The following is a 26,492-nucleotide window of genomic DNA, read 5'->3' as shown; positions in this document are numbered from 1 at the left end:
TCACTTTTTTTTTAAGCCAGCAGCATTTGGATAGAAAAAAAAATGGAAGGGGTGTTTTTGAATGAAAAACATTCCTTCACTATAATGCTTTAACATCAAATTACAAAAACAGGATCGCAGTCACTTTTCCATTTTAGCCATTTTAACCAAACAGCCATTATGTGGCTAATTGTATTCTTAATCACAAGCCACGTCGCAATTTGTTAATATTTTGATTCTGAGTTTTGCTACACTGAAAGCTTCTGTCCTTTCTCATTTTAGATTATAGTCCATGCTCGGTAGTGTTATTTCTCTATCAGGTCTTGAGGACTTTATGGGTTCAATTTGTCTTCTTTGCACAGATATAGATCATGATAATGGATCTGGCTAAATCTGCTACTTTTGTGCTGTGCAAGCATACCGTAACGTAAATGATGACCACACTATACACTTCTGTGGAAGATATACAATATTTCCCTCCCGAATATAATTTTATATTTGTGTTAGTATCCTCAGAGAGAGAGAGAGAAAGAAGCTCAAGGCTCTCTATGAACTCATGCTAAGGGTAAACGAGTGGAAGCTGAGAGAGTAAGATTGACAGAAAGACAACGTGACATAAATATGCTGAAATCCACCTCATCCCGTAGAAAGATGTGATCTGACCTGTTTTATAATACACTTTAAAGCTGAAACGTGCAATTCTAGCATCCTTGGTGTCATCAGAAAACATAACAGATTGATTTCCCAATGACTCCCATAACTTCAACTCCGGCCGAAAATACTCATCGTTCTGCCCATTTATGGTGACTTTTATATTTATAAGATTTATCGTTTTTCCTAAACACTGGAAGGTTAGAAACTTTGTGCTAATCTTGACTGTTAGGAAAAGCAGCTGCTTTGTATATTCTTTTAAAGGATCTCAAGCAATGCGTGGCCGAACTGTTTAACAAAATCCTTATCCGTTTCAGTCTAACCATAACAGTTTGTGGCACGGATTGTTTTGTCATACTGTTTGGAAAAAGGGGCTTATAGCTGGTATACTTTACAGCAAAAGTTTTAAACACACCAAAATTTCCCATTAAAAGGCCCAGTGTTTGAAATTTAGCAGCATCTAGTGGTAAGGTTGCAAATTCCAACCAACGGTTCACTCCATCCCTCATTTTTGAAGCACTATGGTGGCTGAAACATTTTCCTTTCTTTGCAAAAGTTGATAACATAACTAACGAAATGCAAAAGTTTTTTGTTTAGGGCTACTGTTTACAAATTCTATGTAAAGGGATCCATGGTGCATATAGAAATAGCTTATTTAAAGGTTATGAAAACATTTATACACCTCTGAAGACATAGTTATGTATAACATTCCTCCAAAAAATACACACATCACGTTTAAATCTGAGTTAGAAAAAGTTATGCAGTGGTCATGTGTTACGGTTCTGTTATGTTTTGTTCTGGTTTAGTTCTGTTCCCGTTTTGCCTGTGTTCATTCATTAGTAGTTGTTCATTGGTCCCGCACCTGTTTTTTGTTTCCATTTATTATGCTCCCCTGTGTATTTAAGACCTGTTTTTTCATGAGTTCAGTATCCATTTTTAATTCTCTTTTATGTTAACATGTTTTTCTGTTTTATACTATATTACATTCTGTTCATGCGCTTATATATATATATATATATATATATGTATATAGCCATTACGTTACATCCTAATAAAAGTTTTTCATTGAAAATGGACCTTACAGTTGGAAAAATAGCATCATGAAAACTATGTAATGTTGGTAATATTGCCCCTTTAAAGACAAATCTAGACACACTTATGCTATACATTTGTTAACATGCAAATGAGATCATTTCCAGAGCTAAAACCTTCAACATTAGCATGTTATCTACCCGGCAAGTGAGCAGTGATTATAATCTGAGTTTGCAATGCAGATTCCATTGATTGTAATTGGAGAAACCTATTTGGTTGCGTCACTGTTTTCTTTTGCATTGTGCAGGTGGGGAACACAATTTTGGAGAAGACTGCTATTTCAGTTGAAGGTAAACAGAAAAACGTTTTCAATTTCTGAGCTGTAACATGAGACATTTGGTTTCAGTTCACTGTGTAGGCAAGAGCTGAGCTAATCTACATCATTAAACCACCGTTATATATCATAGTGTGACATCAAGGTGCAGAAACATGACAAAGCACACATACAATATATCACAACGTCTTTGGCCAGAGTTCACCCTGCCGCCGAATAAGTATGTTAAATACACACACACACTCACATTTGCCAAACACACAGTCAGTCAAGACCATTTTCAGATAAATATTATGCCTGGACTGTTTGGGGATAAATGATTTATTGCTATGACAACAGTTTACAAAAGGGTGGTTGAGCAAAAAATTCATTAGATTTCTCCTGACAAGATACTTATGCATCAGTAGTTGGCTGTAGCCTGTTCTGCATAATTAGTTCATACACAAAGTGATGGACAGACTTAATGAGTTTTACAGTCTGATTTGAGGGTATGTCTTAATGTTGCACTCCAAAGTTGAAGCTGGGTAAAATGTAAAATTTAAATACAACTATTTTATTGATTGAATTCATGTCAGTCTTTTATGTGTATTAAGATTTCCAGTATCAAAACAAAAGCAAAATGGGAAGTCAAACATACTGAAAGGTATTTAATGTTGGAAATTAGCCCACACATTTAAAACACATCCATTTGCATTAAATGCAGTAAGGTTTTTGTGCTAATTCAAGATGTTAAATTGACTTCCCACATTTGACACAAAAACAAGATTACCTTTAGGAAAAAGCAATGTCACCAGAATGGCTTTTCCTTGAGTCTGTCCATAATGAATTTTCAAGTCTTTTTTTATTGACTCCAGTTGATCTGTAAGAGCTCATTTTAAATCCCATTAAAATAATTCATATCACCATTCAAAATGTGCCTTGCTGCGCTTTGTGTGTGCGCAAAGGAGATGTCAGGTCAGTTCGGTTTCAATATAAGAAAGATAAATCATCATAAGCATCTTCATCCGTCTCTGTCTCCCTCTCGTCTCTGTTGAAAACACTGTGGGTTTGGCTTCCATCCATCCACACTGTGAATGAGTGTAATTCCGTCGTGCGCGTCAGAGGCGCTTGAGCTGCCCACCTCACCTGAACCTCGCAATTTCCTCCAGGGCAAAACAATGTATAGCGTTATTTAAAGGTGTTGTTATTTTTTAATTAAGTATATGAATGTTTTTTTATTTATCTATTTTATTACCCTGCTCGTTATGCATCCTGAGGTGATGAGCGGATCGTTGGACACTGGCAAGACATCGGTGAGTCATTTCACTATACGCTATTGTGTCCCAAACACGCATTTTATTTTCACCCATACAGCGGGAATATATAATAAGGTATACGATGGTTTGTAAATCGCTGTGTCCTCGTTTACTTTGCGCTCGGTCACGGAACATTGGAAACGCGCGTATCCGCGCACAAGGAAGTGTGCCGTGAAGTTTCTAGGACTATAATGTGCGCGCGTGATGTACCGTGTACCTGTTCATATCAGGCTGAGCTCTTGGATAAAGACTAGAGTTCTCAACGAGCCAAATATATTTGGTTTAACGAAAGAACCTGACAAGTTTTTTGCCGTCGAGGATGCGCAGGAATAGAGAAGACGGAAAGAAACAGTGTGAGATCAGCTAGATGTTTTTTTTCTTGGCGTGCGTTCTCTGCAAGGCTATATAAAAAATTCATACTCCTGGGTGGAGATCTAATGGTCACTGGTAAGTGTAATATGAATGTTGACCTGATTCAGTGTTGTCAATGCATTTCCTTGCATGCATTGGATGTGGGGTTTTTTCATATTAGAGAAACACAATACACTTTATGTCAAATAAATTTTGTTTATTTGAATGATATTTTATCTATCTATCTATCTATCTATCTATCTATCTATCTATCTATCTATCTATCTATCTATCTATCTATCTATCTATCTATCTATCTATCTATCTATCTATCTATCTATCTATCTATCTATCTATCTATCTATCATCTATCACAGCGTAACATGGCAATATGACAAATGGATTCCCTCAATTTAATCAATGGCTCCTTTGGGAGCAAAGATCCGGCCATTGGTGAGGATTCATCTGACGTGACCCTGAACCATGCCCTTCTAGAGCTGGGGGACAGCACCAAGCTTCTTGGTGTCCAGGTTGTCCTGATCCTGGCGTACTGTACCATCATTATTTTGGGCGTGGTGGGGAACTCCCTGGTGATTTACGTTGTCTTCAAATTCAAGACGCTTCGCACCGTCACCAATTTCTTTATCGCAAACCTTGCCGTGGCTGATCTGCTCGTAAACACCTTGTGTCTCCCTTTTACTCTGGCTTACACTCTACTGGGAGAATGGAAGTTCGGACAAGTTCTTTGTTTCACTCTTCCGTACGCTCAGGGTCTGGCCGTCCACGTTTCTACGGTTACTTTAAATGTAATTGCTCTGGATCGGCACAGATGCATCATTTACCATCTAGATACCCGCATGACGAAGGACACCTGCTTTCTGGTCATTGCTGTCACCTGGGTGATAAGCGCCGTTCTGGCAAGCCCGCTGGCCATCTTTAGGGAGTATGGGATTGTGGAGCTGTCTCCAGATGATTCCATTGAAGTTTGTACGGAGAAGTGGCCCGGGAGTAGCACAGATGGCACGATATACTCGTGAGTATTTTAATGAAGCTGTCTGTGAATAAAAATAACATCTCAGTAGTTTCTCCTAGATAAATGGAAAACAAATGGAGCCTTTTGCTTATGTCACCTGGTTCTCAAATATTTCTAGCTCGATATATATTAACTTTTTCTATATTTTTAATGACAAATAGCTGAGTCTTAATTTGAAGCATAGTTTTCGCTCCATTTTGTCACCTGAGCTGTAAAAGAGTGACCTTTGTGCCATTTCACACATTGCACTAAATGTATATAATATTCATATATTCAAATGTCTCTATACTTATTTATTACTCTCGATGTTTATAAAACCAGACATGATGATTATAATGCACTCTGATGGCACAAACAAAGATCTCTCCATATTTGAACCAGGAAACTTAATGCATAATGGAATAAAATAGCTAAAGTATTGTCAAGTATTTTAAAAGTTGTATATTCTTTGATAGGGTTTTAGGTCGGTTCATGCCTCAGTGTGACTCATCATGGCACATGTTTATATTTGCAATATCTTGTTTGTTAAATAATAAGATTGCAACATGAGTCAGAGTTTGTTCATTTCTTTTATAAAAGCATCTTTAACTGTGCCGAGATGTGGTGATGATGGTGGTTTGTCATTTCTCCAGAATCTCTATGCTGTTGCTGCAGTATGTGTTGCCTCTAGCAGTCATCTGTTTCGCATACATCCGTATCTGGAGTAAACTCCGCAGCCACGTCGGTCCAGCTGGCCGCAATGACAGGCACCAGCACCGACGCAAGACCACCAAGATGCTGGTGATGATGGTGCGTAGAGAACAATTGAATCAATGACAGTGACAGTTTAGCTATATTCACTATAGTTAAACACCTTTCATTTTTAGCTGGTTCAGGTAAATCGGCTTAACTAGGGTTTCAGTAGGTTAAAATCCAGTTAACATCATTTTAAAATATTCTACCATTTTCCTACAATACTATTCAAAACATATGAATTCTGACAAGGATTTATAAATGTGTTCTGATGTTTATGTTGTAGGTTTACTTATCTTAGGAACAGTTCACCCAAAAATGAAAATTCTGTCTTTATTTACTCACCCTCGAGTTGTTTCAAATCTGTATACATTTCTTTGTTTTGCTGAACACGAAAGAAAATATTTGAGAATGAACGAAAGCAAACAGTTCTGGGGCACTATTGACCTCCATTGTAATTTTTCCTACTATTGTAGTCAATAGTGGCCAAGAACTGTTTGGTTACAAACATTCTTCCAAATAGCCAACAGGGGTTTCAAACTAATCCAACAACCTTTTGTGTACCAGATCAGTGTGAATTAGCCTTAAAAAAAGTTTGGTATATGAATGGTATATAAGTCTTGCATATATGACTTTTTGCTATAACCAATTATTTCACCTTTTATTTTAGGTTGTGGTTTTTGCGGTTAGCTGGCTGCCTTTCCACGCCTTCCAGCTCGCCACTGACATCGACATCAACGTGCTGGTCATGAAAGACTTCCGTCTACTTTACACCCTATTCCACATTGTAGCCATGTGCTCCACGTTCGCCAACCCACTTCTATACGGCTGGATGAACCGGAACTACCGCTGCGCCTTCGTCGCCGTCTTCCGTTGCCAGGAACGGCTGGATTCCCACCACGCCGAAACCCAGGGCAGCACAGCGGTCCGCAAAAAAAACAAAAAGGCTTTGGAAGCCCAAGATATGGTGACACCGCATCTCAATGCGACAGACGTCTGAGTTCATTTCATAAGTGCGATGGGCCAACAAATTCCAGAGTGAGCAGATCAATCTTCTCATCATCTCCACCAGTGCGTGAGCAAGATGGATATGTTTATAATTTATATATATATATGTCTTCACCTTAAAAAGACTTTTGAATCTATAAAGAATATGAAAGCAGTAGCTTATGTGGAGTTAAGGGTGGGTCGTGCACTCGAATAGCTCTGATAAAGTGTTAACAGCAAATTGCGTCTCTTTTCATGTGAAAGTAATTTGCTCAGAGGAATACCAGGGCTTACCTTTAGACTCCCAACGGCAGAAGAGAGATGTTTTTACCACGGCAGTATGAATGTTTCAACACGAAGAGCTGCGATGCACGCTCTGTTGAACCGCGAGAGACTGTCTGCCGGTCCAGTACTTCTCTTACACAAACAATGATTGTATTTCGTAGTTAATCTAAAATACAGCACAAGAGTCATCTTTGATGTGCACTTGATAGACGATGGAGAAAAGAAGAAGGGCTGGATCACCTTTTTTATAACATAACCCTATACAGCTGTGCATGAGCAAATATTTCAACTATAGATGTAAAATGACAGCAACATTGTACTGTGATGGAAAATGTGACTTCTGTACAATGTCTGTTCTGTATCACCTTTGCAACCACTTTGCCACTTGAATGTATTATGTGATAAATCAATAATATTTAAAAAACAATCTACGCTATGAATATTACATAAAGCATACATAATCTGCCTTACAGTGTACAAAGATGCGGTGAATGATGTTATATCAACATGATGGTAAATCAATATGAAAAACGTCTTATTTTCTTATGTGCCGTGATGTCCCAAAAGAAAATAATTCAAAGCTGCTTTAAGCAAAATAGATGACTCATGCAAGTTATGAGATTTCTGATATATTTCTGTACAGTTCGGCACAAGATGACTTTCTTAAACCTGCTAAATGCAGGAAATGAGAATGCCAGCTTCAATTAACACTGTGTGCATCTCGCTTCAGTTTTAGTATGTAAATTGAGAATTATTCAGAATGTATAACGGTTATAGAAATCGAGCTATGTTTGCTGTGTTTGTATGTTGAATGGAATACAAATCTTACTTTGATGACAATATCCGTGGCATGCTGTCCATTATCAATTTACATTTGTTTTTATGGCCCTCTTCACAGTTTTCCACTGTGGCAAAGCGGCTTTACAGGAAAGACATTTTAACGTTAAAGACATTCAATTCCGGCTTATATGGAAATGGGCCAAAAAGATGGATACATTCTAATAAATGTTGGGTTATTTTCAACCCATCGTCGGGTTGAACCCCATGGGGTTGTAATTCAACCTGTGCTGGGGTGGTTTCAAGAGGAAATTATCAAATACAAAGCGATGTAAATTTATGCATTCATATTATGGTATTGTAAAATAAAAAATTATAATACCTACACTGTAAAAATGCTCATATAAAAATGGACATTTCCTGGGAGCTGTATCGTCCACATTATTATTTTTGGTGATCGACAGCATGCCACAGATTAACTTTAACTATAGTTTTCAACCCAGAAAATTCTTGTTAAAACAAGGACAAGACGATGATGAGTCAGAATGTCAAACCGCCCATCTTATGTAAGTCTCTTTCAACTGGTGCCTCATTACTTTAGATGACACAGAAAGTAAACAAAATCACATTTCTAGTTCTTCAGGGAACTTTAAAACGTGAAAGATTTTATTTTAATTAGTTCATGTGTGAAAGTCTTACTCAAACAGCTGCTGGTGTTTATTAACCAGCATTTTTTAATCAGATTTGAGTATGAAAACATTTTAATGGGTCCAAAATTCAACACGATCTATTGACACAGTATTTATGGACATGCATACTCTATTTGTGTACTCTGTTTTTGTGAAATGTTATATATAGTGTTTAAATGAACAGCACCTGGGCAATTCCGTGAAAATGTCAACCTTACCACGAAAAAATAAAGTTTTTACCAGCGGTTTTTACTATTGTTACAGCACAGATTTTAACATTTGGTGGTTCAAATACCCATATGAGATCTCTCTTCATATTTGTAAAGCATTTGTTTTATTTTTAGTGCATGATTTTTCATAGTCAGGTAAGTGCCATTTTCAGGATTGCTACATCCATAAACGCTGCATATATGCTCATAAATGGACACATGAACATTAATATAAAGTAACTATATGATGTTCTATAAACAGGCATCCCTTCTCCATTCATTGGGTATTATTGGTTCAGGATTGTCCATTTTATTTTACATAAATCCCACAAAGTTTATCGTCTCCCAAAAATCTTGTCCATTTTTGTCACATCCATAACGCATGTTTATTTCCCTTTTTAAAAATAGTTTTTTTTGCATAGACTGACTTTTTTATGTTTAGACTCTTTTGACCGGGGTTTAGAAAAATGTAAACAGATGGTTCAATATATTTGTAACAAATTCATTCTCTAAGCATTTTTATGTCACGTCCTTAACGTAAAATGTCACGTCCATAACACTGGAATTGCCCACCTGCAAATACATGATATATACCAAAATATTTGTTCTTTTTGTTTTTATTGTGTAAGTTACTATTTATTTGATACATTGAAAAGAAAATAAATCAATTTTAGAGGGATAGTTTACCCCAAACTGAAAATTCTGTTATCATTTACTCAACCTGAGATTGTTCTAAATCTATATAAATGTTTTTGTTCTGATGAACACAGAGAAAGACATTTTGAAGAATGTCAGTAACCAAACAGATCTCATGCCCCATTTACTGCCATTGTAAAGAAAACAAATACTATGGCAGTAAATAGGGGATGAGATCTGTTTGGTAAATGATGATAGAATTTTCATTTTCGGGTGGACGATCCCTTTAAAATGGTCAGCAATCACTATACAACTGAGGTCAGGTGGTTTGCTAATGCTGATATTGATCGTCCTGATCTCAGTTCAGATTTCTTATTTTGTTTCCACACATGGGGCTTAAGATAAGAGCTCATGCGGTCCTAATGTACTTGTACATCAAACAAGCTCACTGCATAAAACACAAGCCGTGCGAAAACGATTTTATTTAGTCAAACAATACATTTTAGTTGTCTCTCTGAGGTAGGTCTGTTAAACGGATCGTTCACCCTAAAATCAAAATTCTGTCATCATTTACTTTCCCTCATGTCATTCCAAAGCTGGTCAGACCACAAAGCTGTGGCCATTAACACAGTTTTTTGGGGGGGCTTCTTGCAACAAATCATAAAAATGTCATTATATTTCAGGAGTTGCTGCACTTGTGCCCGGAGCCCCTACAATCTTTGTCTGATGCTGTGATATATATGGCGCTTTGTGCATGGGTATACATAAATCTGATCTATAGTATAAATTGGATCTAGGTTCACATTTAAATGCTCACGTAGTTTGCACCAGATTTGACTGCAATGAAGCAAATATGGCAGCAACCATGACAAGGTCATTAACTTGCAGGGCTGTGGGCACCTGCAAGCACCTGGCATTGAAATAAATGAGAATGCCAATGGATAGCTTGGTGTTTCACCACGTCAACCTATTTCTCTCTCTCTCTTTCACTGGCTCTCTAAAACAAACTTCACATTATTTTATACATCTGGCTGCTTATAATAAATATGAATAAACTGAGATGAAGAGATGAAGTTTATTGCTTTGCCTGACACTCCTATCCAGTCTTAGCAGTTTACGTGATTCGGCTGTTGATTTTATTTTTATTTCCTCGCCGGGTGGCAAGATGTCTGTATCCATAATGCATGACGTGCAGCAGGCAGAACAGAGCTTCCCACTAGGTTGTGTAAGGGCGAAACACGAGGAAACGTTGTGAAAATAACCACTCTAAAAACATTGGCTTGGGTTGTTTGAAAAACATAACAGGCACATTGGGTTGCTGCAACCCAAAAAAATTGAGACAACCTGTGGAGTTTAAGTAACCCATAATTGGGCTTATTCATCATCTTGGGTAGACAACATACCACGTTGGGTTGTTTTTATCCAAACCTTTTTAGTGTCTAAACTCTGAAATTACAGACATTCACATTTGGACGTGATTGGGTTTCTCAGATGACTACTCTGTCATCTCTTCACTCTAAAAAGTGCTGGCTTGTTTTTACCCAACCATGTGTGGAACAGCCCATCAAATGGGTTGAAATAACCCAACAGTGGGTCATTTTTTACCCAGCTGTGTGTTCTGACCAATATTTTCTCAGCATGGGTCAAAAACAACCCAGCACTTTTGTGAAGTAATTACAAATATTGTCTGACAAAAATAATTTGGCAGATTCGGATGGTATTGTAAAATTTTGTATAAGTATGCAAAAACATTAACTATGAAATATGTATTTTCTTCACAAGGAAGAATTGGTCTTATTTATTCACCGTAAACTCACTTTGACTTTGCACTTGCTAACAGTAACACAATCAATACCGAAATAATAAAAACTTATCCACATATTAAAATGTGACAACCACAAATAAAATGTAATGTTTTGGAAACAGTCTAAACGTTCTTATTGATACATGTACATAACTGAATCTTACACATTTTTCAGTTTGAATGAATGAATTATTGACTATCGTTGAAATAGAAAGATCAAGGCGATGATGTGAGATATTTGAATGGATCATTTTTAATATAATTGCTGTCATATTATGATAATTACATGATAATGACCTGTTCAATGTGCTAATTATTTTAATACAAGAATGCGGGAAAATTTAACATGAGAATCAAATTAATGTTTCGTTGGCTTCATTGGTTTTTGCTTTCATGGAGAATTTCACAAAAGACTGATGAATGATTGATGTATGCGTTCAATCACGACAGTAGGATGATGAATATAAATATGATGGATGAAATCACTTTTTATGACCGAAGCAAGCGAAGAATCCAGTATTAACTGCCTTCAAATTCAACATTTGTATATCAATCTGTATTTTTCCTCATGAATAAATGCAGAGAGAACAACAATAGACTTCCAAATCACATGCAGAATCTGCACAGCTGTCTTTTTCCCTACAAAGGTTTACTTTATATTGCCAAAGGAAATATTATAACTCATCGGTTATAGCTAAAGAACCGTAACTTGAAGAAGATAAATCAGTGTACCGTCACAAGGGCACTAATAGGCTAGAGGTCAGGCAGTGTGCAGTTCATCAAGTACACTTTAATGTAATAAATCTAGGGAAGGAGAATGATCTACAACTACAGCAGAAACCATCTGGACACTGCCGCTAATACTAATAACTCAGGCAGCTGATAAAAGCGATAATACGAACTGAAACCATGAATTTGCCTTCTGCTTAATGTGATTTACTCGAGTGAGACACGGTACTGGATCAACATCCTTGTCGGTCCCAAGGCAACACAGAATCAACCAATTGGATTTTAAGGTTAGGATATGCTTGAGGCTGGAGGCTTATCATATTGCACATAAAAACTAGCTACTTCTAAGTAGGCTATTTAGGGATCAAAGGGTTGTTCAATTCCAGTTTATGAATGGGACAGAATTTAACCGAAACGTTCTTTATGGAACCATTTAGACACAAAGAGGTTCTTCTTTGGTTTTGTAAAGCACCTTAACTTTTTTAAGAGTTTGCATAATAGTACACATGATATCATACTTTATCATAGAAAGAGAATATTTAGCCTATTTTGTGCGAGGAATACATGTTCCCCATTGAGCAAGCCAATGGTGACTATGGTATTGGCAAAAAAAGAAAACTTCAAGAGATTTAAAAGTTTAGTATCTTGTATAGTTTCCTATAGATATTTATCCATCTGGAAACAACAGAGAACAAAGTCGTGTTTATGTCTGTTCAAAATAAGTGCATGCTATTATTGGAGTAACACAGATTTGAGATCACTAATAACAACACAAAATAATCATTAGACCTCATTCTTGGCAAACCGGAGTAGAGTTTCTGCCAAGGATCAGACTACACAACACAAATTTAGGATCAGCAATGTCGATGCAAGAACACATTCTTCTCGATTGAATCATGTTGTGTCTTCTGTCTGCTGATGGTGACAGGAGTTTGGCAACTCTTACATCCCAGTCCATTATCATAAAATTAGAGAGAAATCAGGGGACTTTTTTAACACAGTACAGATGTTGTTCCACACAAATATCATTCTCCTAATAATAGTCTCCTTCAAAGTGGAGTAAACAAACCGTAGAACTTCATTCAAGATGTCAAATAAAATATGTTAAGATTAATACATGTAAACGTTTATTGCATATATTTAAAGAGATTAGATTTCATGCATTGGGTAATGTTGCCGTGTTTGAAAGTAAGCAGTTTGCAAAGTTGTAAATCCGAAGGTGAATGAATAATAATAAGTTATTCAGAGTCGATTCTGAATCATGCAAATAAGTCGTCCCGAGTTCGATTCGCGAACCGTCGCAAATGTACGTCGCTACATATAGTCCCCGTCTACACTCAAAAAATGTATTTATTGAATTTACTTAAAAAAGCTGTGTCAAGTGGTTCCACTCAATAATATAGAGTAATTTGAAAAAATAAAACTTTATTTGTAATGAACAAATTAAATGCAAGTAATGTTGAAATAACTTTTTTGAGTGAATCCAAACCATTCCAATTGCACTAGTTATTTTAAGTTAATTAAAGGCAATATTTAACCTCCTCAATGGTACTTTTTGTTGTCATACATAAACTATATACAGACTTACTGTATGTAAGTCAAAACATAATGAGCAGATCAGATGAGAGGCATCTCACTACTGACATTAACACAGTTAAAGTTCATTGAATGATGCAATAGGCACGCATAAACCTCTCACAGCCTAAGCATATGTACCACTCTTTAAAACAATGTAAACCCTAAAACTAAAAAATACAACAAACTCTTCTAAACCTCAAAGATAAATGAACGATAAGCACAAACAAGTATTCTTTTGTTTACTGAAAAACACTTCAAATAATACAAATTTTCGAGATTTACTGCCTAAATGCAGTCTTACACAAAGCATCCGGAGAACGAAACCCCCCCTCAACCAGTCATGTTGAATTAACTTGTTTATATTAAGTCAACTCAACAATAGGTCCAATATTATAGGGTTCCGCGTTCTACTCAACAATGTTAAGTTGACCAGTCAAACACTTGTTCAGTAAAGCTGACAGAACTTTTGTTAATTCAGTAACTTGGATTCTTTATGTACTGTAAACAAGGATGGGTTAAGTAAAATTAACAGAAGCGTAAGTAAAAATTTTTTGAGTGCACGTTTTGCTAGAACTGCCTGCGAAAACCACATTTGCAGTAGACCAATAACAGCAGACTAGACCATCTGGTCAATCACATCAGACTAGGCTAGCGGAAAGGAACGATTCATTTGAGAGTCAGTCAAGAAGTAAGGTAAGAATAACTGCCTATTATTGCGAAATAATAGTGTTTTTACACCTTCAATGTACATAAACTTGCTGTTGGATACTCCATAAACCAAAGTGGGACCTTACAAATCCCTAGTTATGTACTCTTTAAGGTTGGCGGAATGAAACTGCAGCAATACATATCCCCCCACCTGGGGAACCAGAACAGTTCATGATGCGTAACAGGATTCAATTAAATTATCCGACAGGTACAGGCAGAAATGGAGGAGATGGGGATGGAGGTGGGTTTTGAGTGCAGCACGATTAAGCAGCTGATAAGGAGTAAAGAAATGCAACTTAAATAGGACGCAGTCTAGTGTGTGTGTATGTGTGTGACTATTGGTTAACGTTGACTAGCTGCACCTGATGTGATCGGCTGATGCAAGCTATACTCACATGACCTGCCAGAACTAACCCTACGCTTGATTTATGTTAATAATGCTCCGTTAGAGCTGAGCTATTATCATCAGGAGATATCCTGAACTTAGCATCACACATTAATCAAATGCTCAAGCAAAATCGTATAGTCCCGAGGCTATTTTATATTCATTCTCCTTTCAGCTTTCTTCTTGGGCTATTTTGGTTAGTTGTGGTTCATTAAATCTTGTTTTGATGAACACATTCTTCTGATATAGTGATTGCAGTACGTTGCTGTCAGCATAATTCAAGCTCGGTGCCCCTGGTTGTTCTCTATCAAGATGTAAAGTGCAAATTGAAATGACTTAAAGGGGACATTACATAGGACGACACATAATCAAGACTCATGCGTTCTGTTGGGCTGCACGCAAAATCCATCTGTGTTAGGAAATAACGTGATTCATTTCCAGCGGAGCCACGCCAGCTTCCTGTCAAGAATATGATGCCTATGGCAGTGTCGTCGTTTAGGAAGATATTTTGTGAGGGCAACTTTACCATGAAAACAAAACACTGTAGGGGGCAGTAAAACTTCGTAGCCAAAGTCTAATACGTCAATGATAAGGTAATGTAATATTTTGTTTTTTAATTTCTCGTAATTTCCACAAAAATGTTAATGCGCTTGATTCTATCAGAGGGGATGAAAATGACTTCCGCTGCTGGAAAATGGCAATTTTTATTGCTTTTCATGAGCGATGAACCTTGTAAATGTTAAAGATGACTGTGCAATGTTTGCCAAGCATCCCCGGGCAAGCTAAACTCTGCTGCAGTCATCAACACGCGAGCGTTCTGAACTCTGCAGAAGAATTGTCCACAAGTATTGGAAAATAGAGTCAGCCACTGTAGTGGTCAAGTTGACAAATTGTCTTTTCATGACTGGTGTTAAAGGAATAGATCACCCAAAAATGTAAATGGACAGGAAAAATGATTCTGTGTCGTAGTAGATTTCACTTAATTATTTGAGTAAACTTTACTTAATACAATTGTGTTCTTGTTTTTTAAACCAAAATTTTAGTTAAAATTATAGAAGTAATTCTAAATGCACAAATAATTGAATGAATTCAACTTAATTTTATCATTTTCAACCCACTTAAACTTGCATAGAGGATGTTTACCTAATTATTTTGTGGTGGAACTACATTAATTTACTACAATAATTTCTCTAACTGAGCATTGAATTTATAGTTCCCAGCATGCTCTGATAGTGTATATTGTTCAGTTGTCTTTAAGATTTAAAAGATATTCTGTTTGTATTTTTGTATATTTGGTCACCATCTTTCAGAAGAGTGGTGCTTGTGCTTAGATTGTGGGAGAGCTCATGCCGTATGTTTTTTTTCACAGTGAACAGTAATGCTGCTAATGTCTTTACTGAGTCAACCTTTAGCTTACTCGTACATCATATATGTTGCCTAGCTTTTTTTAAGTAAATGTCACTCCAAATTTATTTCAGTGTACTGTTATCGTTTACTTGCCCTCAAGTTATTCCAAACCTGTATACATTGTGTTATACTGAACATGAAGAAAGATATTTGGTATGTTTGTAACCAAACAGTTCTGGGGCACTAATGAATGCCATCATAGGAAACAAAATGGTACTGCCGACTGTGAATGAGAGACATACACATCCAAAGTAACTTCCCAGATACTATTTTGAATCTAAGCAGCGCACATCATTATCAACAATACATCATTTTAATTGCGAGTGGATGCACAGGGGAGCGAAATGTCATATACGCATAGAAGAATATAAAAATCACGTCTGAATCAGGGACTTGATATGAAGAAAACAAATAGAAATGCACAGACCGTTAGCTCCCGTAGTCTTCCAACGGGCGTCCATCACATTCTCATTTTTATCTCTCTTTCTCTCACTGTGTTTCCTGAGGAAGGACAACTGTTTTACACAACTCCCACCGTGTCAAAAACTGCCCTACAGAGGCAGATTAACATCGGGTGGCTATACGAAAGCTCATTGTCGAATCAAAATCCACCCCTGGAAAATGTATTCTGAATTTGAGGCTTCTAGACAGTTTGTTGGAAACTTTGCATTTCCAGACAAGCACAGGTGGAAAAAGTATGAGCACGCCACATCCGCAGATGGAGCCATTTGGATTTCATTGATCGTTCACACAGAAAAGCAAGACGTTGAATGATAAGCTTAAATCTGATTGGCTTAACAGGATGACAACTCAAGTGGTAGGGAAAGCGCTGCCAAGATTGTCTCAAAAAATGTTCAAACACAAATCCAAAGTGATTCTCACGTGAGTGACGATTTTCACATTCACATTCCACAATAATTTAGTACATTTTAAGATTTCTAAATATTTGTGCACAGTTGTAGGTCTGTGATTATATTTAGCGTTTGTGAAACGTATTGTATGAGAATAATTTTATTTTACCCATGTGAATTGTTTTTGTGAATGTATATATATAATTTGTGCATGTGAATGAGGTTTTATGTGTACATCGTGTTTTATGAGTGGATAATTAATGAGACTAAAACCGCTCCATACCTTCATGCTAATGCCTGTCAATTTTAAATATTCTGTCCTTGACCCATGCATACACACAAACATCATTTTAATTGTTTCTCTGAAGGCATTTCTCTCACATCATCCTGATGCAAAGCAGCGGCCAAGAATCAATACTAGAATTTCAGTTCCTGAATATGAATAAGTTAGGGTTTTGCATTTTTGGTTCTTGTTGAAATCTGTAATCTAACTATGAGCAATAGTCAAAGTAGATAAATCACATTTGCTTTACAAGTTGTTTGAATTACATTTGTTTTAAAACGATTTCATAAAATGAATTTGAAATTGGCTAAACTAAATATTTATATGAAATTCAAATAGATTTTTTGTATAATTTTAAGTCATGTAAAGTATTAAATAAATTTTAACTTTTACAGTTTTGGCTGCAATGGCTCAAAAAGGAACAAACCCAGCCGTTTGGTTAAATTAACATTGGCAAATGGTTTATATTTCAATCAACAATGGGTTAAAACATCCCAGCATTTTGCGTTAAAACAACCCAACGGTTGGGTTTGTCCCTTTTTTAACTAACTTTGAATTGAAAAGAACCCAGTGGATCATTAAAAATGACTAGGTTGAAGCGATGCATTACGCATTGTAATGAACATTGACTCAAATGAAAAAGTGTTAAAATGATAAAGTGCTGTGGATGTTATTAAGCAGGTGTTGGGCTGACAGTAATAGAAAGGTTTATTTGTGCGGCAATCATTTGTCACAGTTCACGCCCTCTCTCACCTACATACAGTGGATAAACAAGGCTGCTGCAGACTGGAGGCGAGTACGCAAATATGTCTGTGCACACACTGATGGATTTACACGTGTGGTGCACCCACGTCCTGCCATGGCCTCTGTGACATTCCAGTCGCATAAAAAATACATGATGATGGGGTTTTGTCTCGCCCTCCTGTGGATCAAGTGTTGGGAGGTGAGAAGATACATCAGGAATCAATACATCAGTGATGCTTTCTGGATAAACACAAAGCAGATAATAATAATAAAAAAATGCAGAAAACAGTGTAGAGTGTAATTGGGAAAAACAACAGATTCTGGATCTTCAAGTTACAATAAGTCTGAATACTACAAGAATAAATGCCATTTACGCCATTTCTATAAAGAATTTAAATGTATAAATATTTTTTTAGAAACACACAGTTTAGTGTGCTGTTCTGTTTAATGTTTCTTTTTGTCTTGTTTTTACTTTACCTTAAAATCCCAAAACACAAAAACAAAGTTGAAAACTGCAAATAAATATGCCTGTTTTTATCTCGGCTTGTCTTTTTTTATTTCAAAGAGAAACAGCATATATTTAAAATTAGTTTTTTGTTTTTTCCCCCCAATATTTAGGCCTCGTCCCAAAGGTCTGCACTTATACTGACCGACTTCAAAGAGTTCTGTGTTATCTGCTTTTTTATATCTTTTTTATTTATATCTTTTTTATTTATGTATTTATCCCCAAAAATGACCTGTTGGACCGGGCCGCACATCTCAATCACGGGGAAAATGGATGAAGTTTGAAGATTAAAATTTTGAAGATTATATACAATCTTAAAGATTATATACTTTTTTTAACATTAAGAATTTAAGACCTTCATCCTTTTTACAAAGCAATAATAAGATCCACTTTTCATGATATAATAGATGATTTACCCCAAGTTCACGTAACGTTGACTCAAAGTATCTACACTACCTGTTGAAATCATCTTGTTTATTTGAAATAAAAAACATAGGTGAACTGAAATAGGTTTAAGTTGACTGACTTAAATTTTTAACTGAAAATAAATTATAACGACTAAAAAACAAATAAGAAAATGACTAAAGCACATTAAAAACTGCCAAAATTTAAACTTAAATAAAAAACGGAACTAAAAATATATACAATTGTAAGCTAATATAAAATATTTATAAAACTGAAAGCATTTTTTTAAATACAAAGCAACGTAAGAATATTCACAATATACATTGTTTCAGTTTGTGTGTTTCTGGAATAAAACCCATGAACGTTGGCACCCGCCTTTAATTGCATGACACACACAAAATATATATTTCTTCAAGCAATTGCCGGCAATCTGCAATTGCAATCTGGGCCGTGATTGTTGTTTGCAGAATCGAATCCCCAAAACCCATACCTATTCAATACATAAGGCAAAATTGTCATTGCATGTGTAAACAACACTAGACAGAAGCCACCAAACAATTTTGGCTTCTGCCCATGACAACCGCCAAAATGAAATGATAGGACTCATCATTCAGCACCTCCTCCACAGTCTGGAGGGGATAACATGTTTTTAATTGACCTAATCCATCCCAGTAGACTGTAACTGTTTTCCAGTATGCTTATGAACGTCATCAGCAGGATATTCATAACGCCTATCCCTACAGCAGTGGGTCTCACAAAATAATTCAGAACTAAAATGATTGTGAATGAATCTGCTTAGCTCTTCCTTGATTTACACACATTAGCAGATAAAGGTTGAACATTTCACCCTCTCAGACTTTTAAAAACTTTGGTAATGTATCTATGCGACATTAGCTTGCGCAGCATTTGATATTTGTGTCCACAGCACTTTGGAGTACCCTCAGTATGTGTACACCTGCTCTAGTGTGCTCAACAGAAGGTGACCGCAGTGGACTGAGGCATGCCATCTGTCCTTAAGACAAATGGAATAAATGGGTGCAGAATCGCTGCTGGACAACCAGCATTGCTATGTAGGGCAGCAAAGGAAAGACATTTTCCTAGAAGGTTTGTCCGCAAAAATCTCATGGGTAAAGATGCCAGATGGCTAACAGAAAAAACCAAGAACCAAAAAGAACCAACAGCTGGCAAGAAAAAACAGTGAAGTCAAATTTAAACCTTATTTGCTGCACCAAACATCCCTGTTTGCAGATAAAAAGAGCGATTTCGTGACAAATCTCTCTGTGCTCTAAAACAGTATAGAAAACAGCATCAAACGAGCATGCCCAGTAAAATACAACGGCTCTCCAACAATCCAAAAGCATTCACTAATAATTGGCCTAAAAAGTACACATTCAGGGTACATATATGGTACATAAGAACCATTAACTTGATGATCCCTATAAGAATAAACTGTAAATCTTTTTTTCACTATAAGGATAGTGATGGTTATATGGTTCTTTGATGTTGAAGGTTATTTATGGAACCATTGAGGCAAAAATGGTTCTGTTATGACATCATGCAGCACCTTTTTTATACATTACATACATACATAGGATCCCTGGCGACCCTTAAGCCTTGGTGTTAAAGTAAATGTAAAAATATCATCAGATAATTAACTTTTAAAAACTGTTTGAGACGATGTTGGTAAAGATTGTCTGAAATATCCTCCTCACTATATGTCTTTGACCGGAAAACAATGATAAACACAGCAACTCAAATATTCAGATTAACATCATTCATGACTCAGGTAATGCTACATGTTTAGGCAAATGGATCAGTGGAGCATGCGGAGAACATTAGCTTCTAACAAGATAACAGTAAAACCGTAAAAATATTACACGTCTGATAACTACTCTGCTGTAACATGGCAACAACGTCCATTTGGCAGAAGCTTTTATCCAAAGTGACTTACATTGCATTGTATTATAAACTTTTTTGTTTTTGACTATGTGCAACCCCCTAGGATCGGACCCATGACCTTGGCATTGCTAGTGCCATGAACCACTGAGCCACATGAAAGCCACAGGAAAGCCACAGGAAAGCTTCTCATCATACCACTTTTTTGACTGCTGGCCAGCATGAAACATATTTTCATGCAATTTGGATCTACCGTAGGTGATGGCCTTATTATGCTTATCAAAGTACCAAGCCCTCCCTCTCATTTGCACATTCAGTGCTTTCCACGAAAGCGAGGAAGCAAATATTTAATTGACTGTGCATCCTTCAATGCTTCCGGTGTGAGGAAAATGCAAGTTTATGGTGACCTGAGAGAGAGAACGAGAGGGCCATTCGTTCCACAAAATCAATGTGCCAATAAGAGCCAAGATCCAAAACATGAATGAGTGATTTGGTGCCATTAAAAATACATTACGGGCCAATCTGTGAACCAGCAGGGATTTGCTGGACTGTCTCTGAGCTGCCAGTGAGAGCCCGTATAGCGCGGAGGCCCGGCACTTAGTGCACTAAACTGAAAATCAATGTTCAATGTGGTCATGAGTGACTATGACCTTTCTTATCAGTATTTTTGCTTGGTGATGGATTGGCCTTTCTGGAGTTTGGTTACAGCGGCGATAGCGATAACAGCACGATCCGTGTTTACCGTGATGTTCATCGGGGACAGCAGAAATGAGCCGATGTGTGTCCTGCTGCGTAACCGTGACAACGTGGGCCGTGAAACAGTCAATGGTGGCCAAGAACTGTTTGGTTACAAACATTCTTCCAAATATCTTTCTCTGTGTCCATCAGAACAAAGAAATGTATATAGATTTGGAACAACTTGAGGGTGAGTAAATGAGGACAGAATTATATTTTTGGTTATACTGTTCCTTTAAAAAATAAAAAGGTATAGGGCCTGATGTCAGTTTGGGGTCAACTACCCCTATTTCAATACATTTGTGTCCTCGAATATGTCAACTCACTTAACAAGCAAACAAAGTGACTGTGTGCAGTGAAGCACATTACTGACACACAAAAAAGTTTTTAAAGAGGTGTGAAGTGTATTTGTGCATGTTATGTATCGGTGTGTTACTTTTACATTTTTGTTTTGTAATTAATGATTAAAAACATATTATTTTAGAAAAGCAAAAGTCTGTAGAAAATATAACATATATTAAAATATATTAAAGTCATGTATTTTTCACAGCAATAGGATTTCCATGAACTAGCAAATCATCATTAACATAGCCTATGCAAGAACTTTCGCATTCTGGCAAAGAGAGTAATGGAATTTCGTTCAATTTGCTTTTCTATTTGTTGACCCCTGAGTGAAAAAGCGTCGATGCTGTGATGTGTGAAAACAGATAATTGGACAGGCAGTCATCAGATAACATTATCTCTCTCTGCATGATTTATCCGACGAACTAAGCCACATTCCAATACGACACAATATCTTCCAAGACCCAATATTGACACGAAGCATACAGCTGAAAGTGCGGGGCAGAACAGTCTGTTGGCACTGCAAATAGACAGATGGTTAAATGTAGGGCAGCTGTGTGCCACCATTTCGAGGTTGTTTTTGTCCAAATGTGAGTCTCACCTCAGAGAAACTCACTCAGTCGGTCATAAAATGAATATTTGCTCCAAATGCAAATATTATACCCATTTATACATTTGGCAGATGCTTTTTTTCCAAAGTGACAATGCTAATTATTTTATTAATATTAATGTGTTATTGGAAAAATGCAAATAATTGCTTGATTTTTGATTAACAGGTATTAAAATATTTTGAGTCAGCGTTCACGTTTTTTTTCATTTGAATTCAGTGGTAAAATTACATTTTTAAACATGCTGTTAAATATTTAAATGATATGGAAATTGTGAGGCCTCTAACATCAGCCATTTGAACCAACTAAATGAACCAGCTTGACTGGCAGGCATTACCCGTTGGCACAACAAGCTATGGTTGAGAACAATAATGGGGTTTCAGGAAGGATTTCTGCCTATAGCCCAAATGATGTTCATAGATCATTGAGTCACACAGTTGACCTGCCAGAGGCGACACAAATTTGGATATTGGCCTGAAGTTTTGGTCGCAATGTGTGATTTCGAAAGTGCAGCATATGCAGAAAACAGCATATGCTGGTTTGGTATGTTTGGATGCTAGTTTGCTGGTTTGTGCTGGTTTAAGCTGGTCCTTAGCTGGTCATGTGCTGGTTCAAGATGGTCCTTAGCTGGTGATGTGCTGGTCCATGCTTGTTTCAGCTGGTCAAACCTTCATCAAAACATGCCTAACCCAGCATTTGCTGTTTTTTCAACAGTGACCTCAAAAATCAAATTTATTTCCAAACAGGTTTCCCCAAAATTCCCAGGTTTTTCAGATCTCATACTATCATTTCACCTACGTTTTTATTGAAATAGAATATAATATAATATGATTGTAGCTTTATTGTCACTGTACACAGTACAACAAAATTGGATGTAAATCCTTGGGTTTTAAAAAAACATCTGTCTGATAGTAAGCCTACAGACATTTGGAATTTATAACAAGAGCTTGCAGCATTTTTAATGTAGTGTTTAGAGTTAGATTTAGATTAAGTGGTATTTGAAAACTACTTTTTAAAAGGCATTTATTTACTGTATTAAAATGTATGAACTTCATCGCCACCTGCTGGGCGTGCTGTGCTAAACACAGGTATACAGTACACAAGGCAATGTCTGATACCCTGGCTGAATGCCAAAAAGCCGTGTGTTTATATGTCATTGTATTTGTTGCCTTTTGTTGATCTCGTGCCCTTTTACTCAGTCTTTCTCGAGAGGAACGAACATAATAAGAATTTCATTGAATCAGTCAGCTGTCTCCATCCGCGAGGGGGCGACAGCACAGATCCTGCGCAGACCAACAGACCATTCGCGCTTCTTCTTTGGTGGTTGTCATCATCCTCCACTTCCTCTCGAAATCATGGCGGTCTACGGCCCGGTTGTGAAGATCCACCCGGTGGTTTTAGCATCGATAGTTGACTCCTACGAGCGCAGAAATGAAGGGGCAAGTCGTGTGATCGGAACATTATTAGGTGAGGCGTTTAATTCGTATTCGTATTTGAATGGGTTGCGTTTAGAAATGGCAACACATGTCGTTGTGTTGTGAAGCATGTGTTGCAGCCGATCAGGATAACTGGAGTGCATTCAATATGCGATCAAGTGCTAGATGATGATCTATCGCATATCGTCTTTATCATTATTTAAACTGTTTAATTTGTGTCTTACAGGAACCATAGAAAAACATTCAGTTGAGGTCACCAACTGTTTCTCTGTTCCTCACAATGAGTCTGAAGATGAGGTGAGACAAAACAACACAGTACTGTGGTGGTGGTGGTAACGTTACCATGGTACAGAGATGATGTCAATTGTTAATACCATGGTAGTTTGATATATAACGTGTTAATGAATGGTTTCATATTTATATTTCACTACTTTTACGTTGTTCCCTTCGGTACTTCTAAAGAATATGGTATTACTATGTCCAAAAGCTATTAAAACACTTTGGTTGAATTTGTTAGTGGCTGTAGTTTGAGAAAAAGCAGCAGTATTTGCTAAACTGCCACAAAAAAAAGCTTGAACGGTTATTGCAGTCTTACTCTGTTTACATGTTGTATATTGCACAGTAATACACAAAGATGTAATGTTCAAACAGTCCATTTGTTTTTTAAATATAGGCTGATATTTCCAAATTTTTCTTAACTTTTAATATTTTGTTGCATGAAGTATTCATTGTTGCTATCTCTCGACAGCAGATGCAAAGCCATTATTGCCACTCACTGACCTCTTTTGTGTATATTTTGTAGGTGGCTGTGGACATGGAGTTTGCCAAAAACATGTATGAGCTGCATAAGAAGGTCTCACCGAGTGAAGTTATTATTGGGTGGTATGTGGTCACTTTAAAGAACTTGGCCATTTAAATCATAACAATTGGGCTACTCGATCAGTGCGTGTACAATGCACTTACCCATTGTGGTGTGTTTGCATTTATACTGTCACTGAGCATGTTAAAGAATATGCTTTCAAAGTTTCATCTTGCCTCTTTTATAGGTATGCCACAGGATTTGACATCACCGAGCACTCTGTTCTGATTCATGAGTATTACAGCCGAGAGGCTTCAAATCCCATTCACCTCACAGTTGACACGGCACTTCAGAGCAACAAAATGAACATCCGCGCCTACGTCAGGTCGGTTTTCTCTTTTTGTCCACACCTGATTGTTTCTATTACTCTTTTTTTAGTTAATGGACCCATTAAGGAATTGTCAGGATGTATATAAAATAAATAGTATATACCTACGTAAATTGATACTTCACACAAAATTTTTATTTGGTTATCATTACCTCTCCTTAGAGTTGTTTCAAATCTGTATAAATGTCCTTGATCTGATGAACACAGATAAAGATATTTGGGAGAATACTTATACCCAGACAGACTTTGACCCCCACCCATTGACTACAGTAGTAGTAGGAAAAAATCCTTTACCGTTTTGTTCTGTTGAGCACAAAACTAGACGTTTGAAGAACGTAAGACAGCAAACAGTTCTGGGGCACTTTTGACTACAATTGTATTTTTCCTACTATGGTAGTCAATGAGGGGCAAAATCTGTCTGGTTATAAGCATTCTTCCAAATATCTTTCTCTGTGTTCATCAAAACAAATAAATGTATACAGATTTGGATCAACTCGTGAGAAAATGAAGACAGAATTTTCATTTGTGGGTGAAGTATCACTTTAAGTTCCACAACTATACAATCTTTACAAACAAAAATACACACTAAATTTTAAAAATATTACCACATCAAATTGTATTGTATCATAGATGCTTTAAGTGTTTATTTGTTTAGTAAACATTTGCTTCAAATAATAATAGTTATAAATAATGTCCGTAATACTGATGCTTTAGCCTTGGATAGACTACCATCATTACTTTAACTTCTTTAATGATCTTAAGTGACAAATTACCTTATTTGCATCATTGAAAGAATTTATGTTATAACTTTTTGATTCTTTGTGCTTTTAGTTCACAGATGGGTGTCCCAGGCAAGACCGTTGGTGTCATGTTCACCCCACTGACAGTCAAATATATTTACTATGACACAGAGCGCATTGGAGGTCAGATATTATCCCGTTTACAAAATTTTATAAATTTCACTAATTATAACTTTAGAGTGCATTCTCATAATGGATATAACCCATCTCTTGACAGTTGACCTTCTACAAAGAACTCGTGCTTCTCCCAATCGCACCAACGGGCTGACCACAGATCTGGCCCAGGTGGGCGGTGCCGCTGGACGGGTCCAGGAAATGCTGTCCACAGTACTTGCATATATAGAGGATGTGCTGGTGAGTGTCTCTTTAGAAGTTTACTTAGAGTTTACAGTTATTACTTAACAATGATTTTTAAACTGTATTTTGTTCATTCTTGTAAAATATCTTTGCGTGTAAGTGACTCCAACATCCTAAGATTATACATACAAACCTATAAAATGAGGTCTAACAGGAGAAACTGGATATGACCTGTTCTTGCATCTGCATAAATCATTTTTTATCCAAAATTTTAAGTAATATCCAACTACATTTTCAGTATTTTCATAGATTAGACTTGAAGGTGTCAAAATTTGGACCGTTTTTAGATGCAGATTGATCCGAACCTGAAGTGGTTTATCCAGTGCTTTACTTTACTTATTTCCTGAAGAAGCAGAAAAAATCTTTGTTAATTTTTTTCTAGTCTGGTAAAGTGACGGCAGATAACAGTGTTGGTCGCTACCTGATGGATCTTGTGAACAAAGTCCCCAAGATCTCCGCAGAAGATTTTGAAAGCATGTTGAACTCCAACATTAATGTGAGTGACATTCCGAAATATTCTGCGTATTTGACGTGCTTTAAAGTGTTAAACTGAGAAAAAATTGTGCTGGTGCTTCTTAAATGCTTGAACCTTTCTGTTATATCGCAGGATCTGCTGATGGTGACCTACCTGGCCAATCTCACTCAAGCTCAGATCGGGCTGAATGAGAAACTAGTCGTTCTGTAGATGGAAATAAAAAATAAAACGTGTTTGTCGTTCCAACTACCTTTGTGTGATCATTTT

The 26,492-nt window shown here is 36.7% G+C and overlaps 2 protein-coding genes across 2 annotated transcripts; both read left to right on the top strand.

Annotated features, from left to right (window-relative positions):
• Positions 1-2,846: 2,846 nt before the first annotated feature.
• On the top strand, positions 2,847-8,925 carry npy2rl (neuropeptide Y receptor Y2, like). Its single transcript, XM_056763658.1, has 4 exons — positions 2,847-3,288; positions 4,020-4,675; positions 5,308-5,464; positions 6,078-8,925. The coding sequence occupies exons 2-4, from the start codon at positions 4,041-4,043 to the stop codon at positions 6,405-6,407; spliced, it is 1,122 nt and encodes a 373-aa protein (XP_056619636.1). The 5' UTR covers positions 2,847-3,288; positions 4,020-4,040; the 3' UTR covers positions 6,408-8,925.
• A 14,355-nt stretch (positions 8,926-23,280) lies between these two features.
• eif3f (eukaryotic translation initiation factor 3, subunit F) lies at positions 23,281-26,474 on the top strand. Its single transcript, XM_056738366.1, has 8 exons — positions 23,281-23,437; positions 23,633-23,703; positions 24,209-24,288; positions 24,453-24,590; positions 25,425-25,516; positions 25,611-25,747; positions 26,133-26,246; positions 26,358-26,474. The coding sequence occupies exons 1-8, from the start codon at positions 23,326-23,328 to the stop codon at positions 26,433-26,435; spliced, it is 822 nt and encodes a 273-aa protein (XP_056594344.1). The 5' UTR covers positions 23,281-23,325; the 3' UTR covers positions 26,436-26,474.
• The last annotated feature ends 18 nt before the right edge of the window (positions 26,475-26,492 follow it).

Source organism: Triplophysa dalaica, chromosome 2 (assembly GCF_015846415.1).
Source record: "Triplophysa dalaica isolate WHDGS20190420 chromosome 2, ASM1584641v1, whole genome shotgun sequence".
NCBI classification, from domain to species: domain Eukaryota; kingdom Metazoa; phylum Chordata; class Actinopteri; order Cypriniformes; family Nemacheilidae; genus Triplophysa; species Triplophysa dalaica.
The sequence above is the reverse complement of the archived record's forward strand: the minus strand, read 5'-3'. Positions and strand labels throughout refer to the sequence as shown.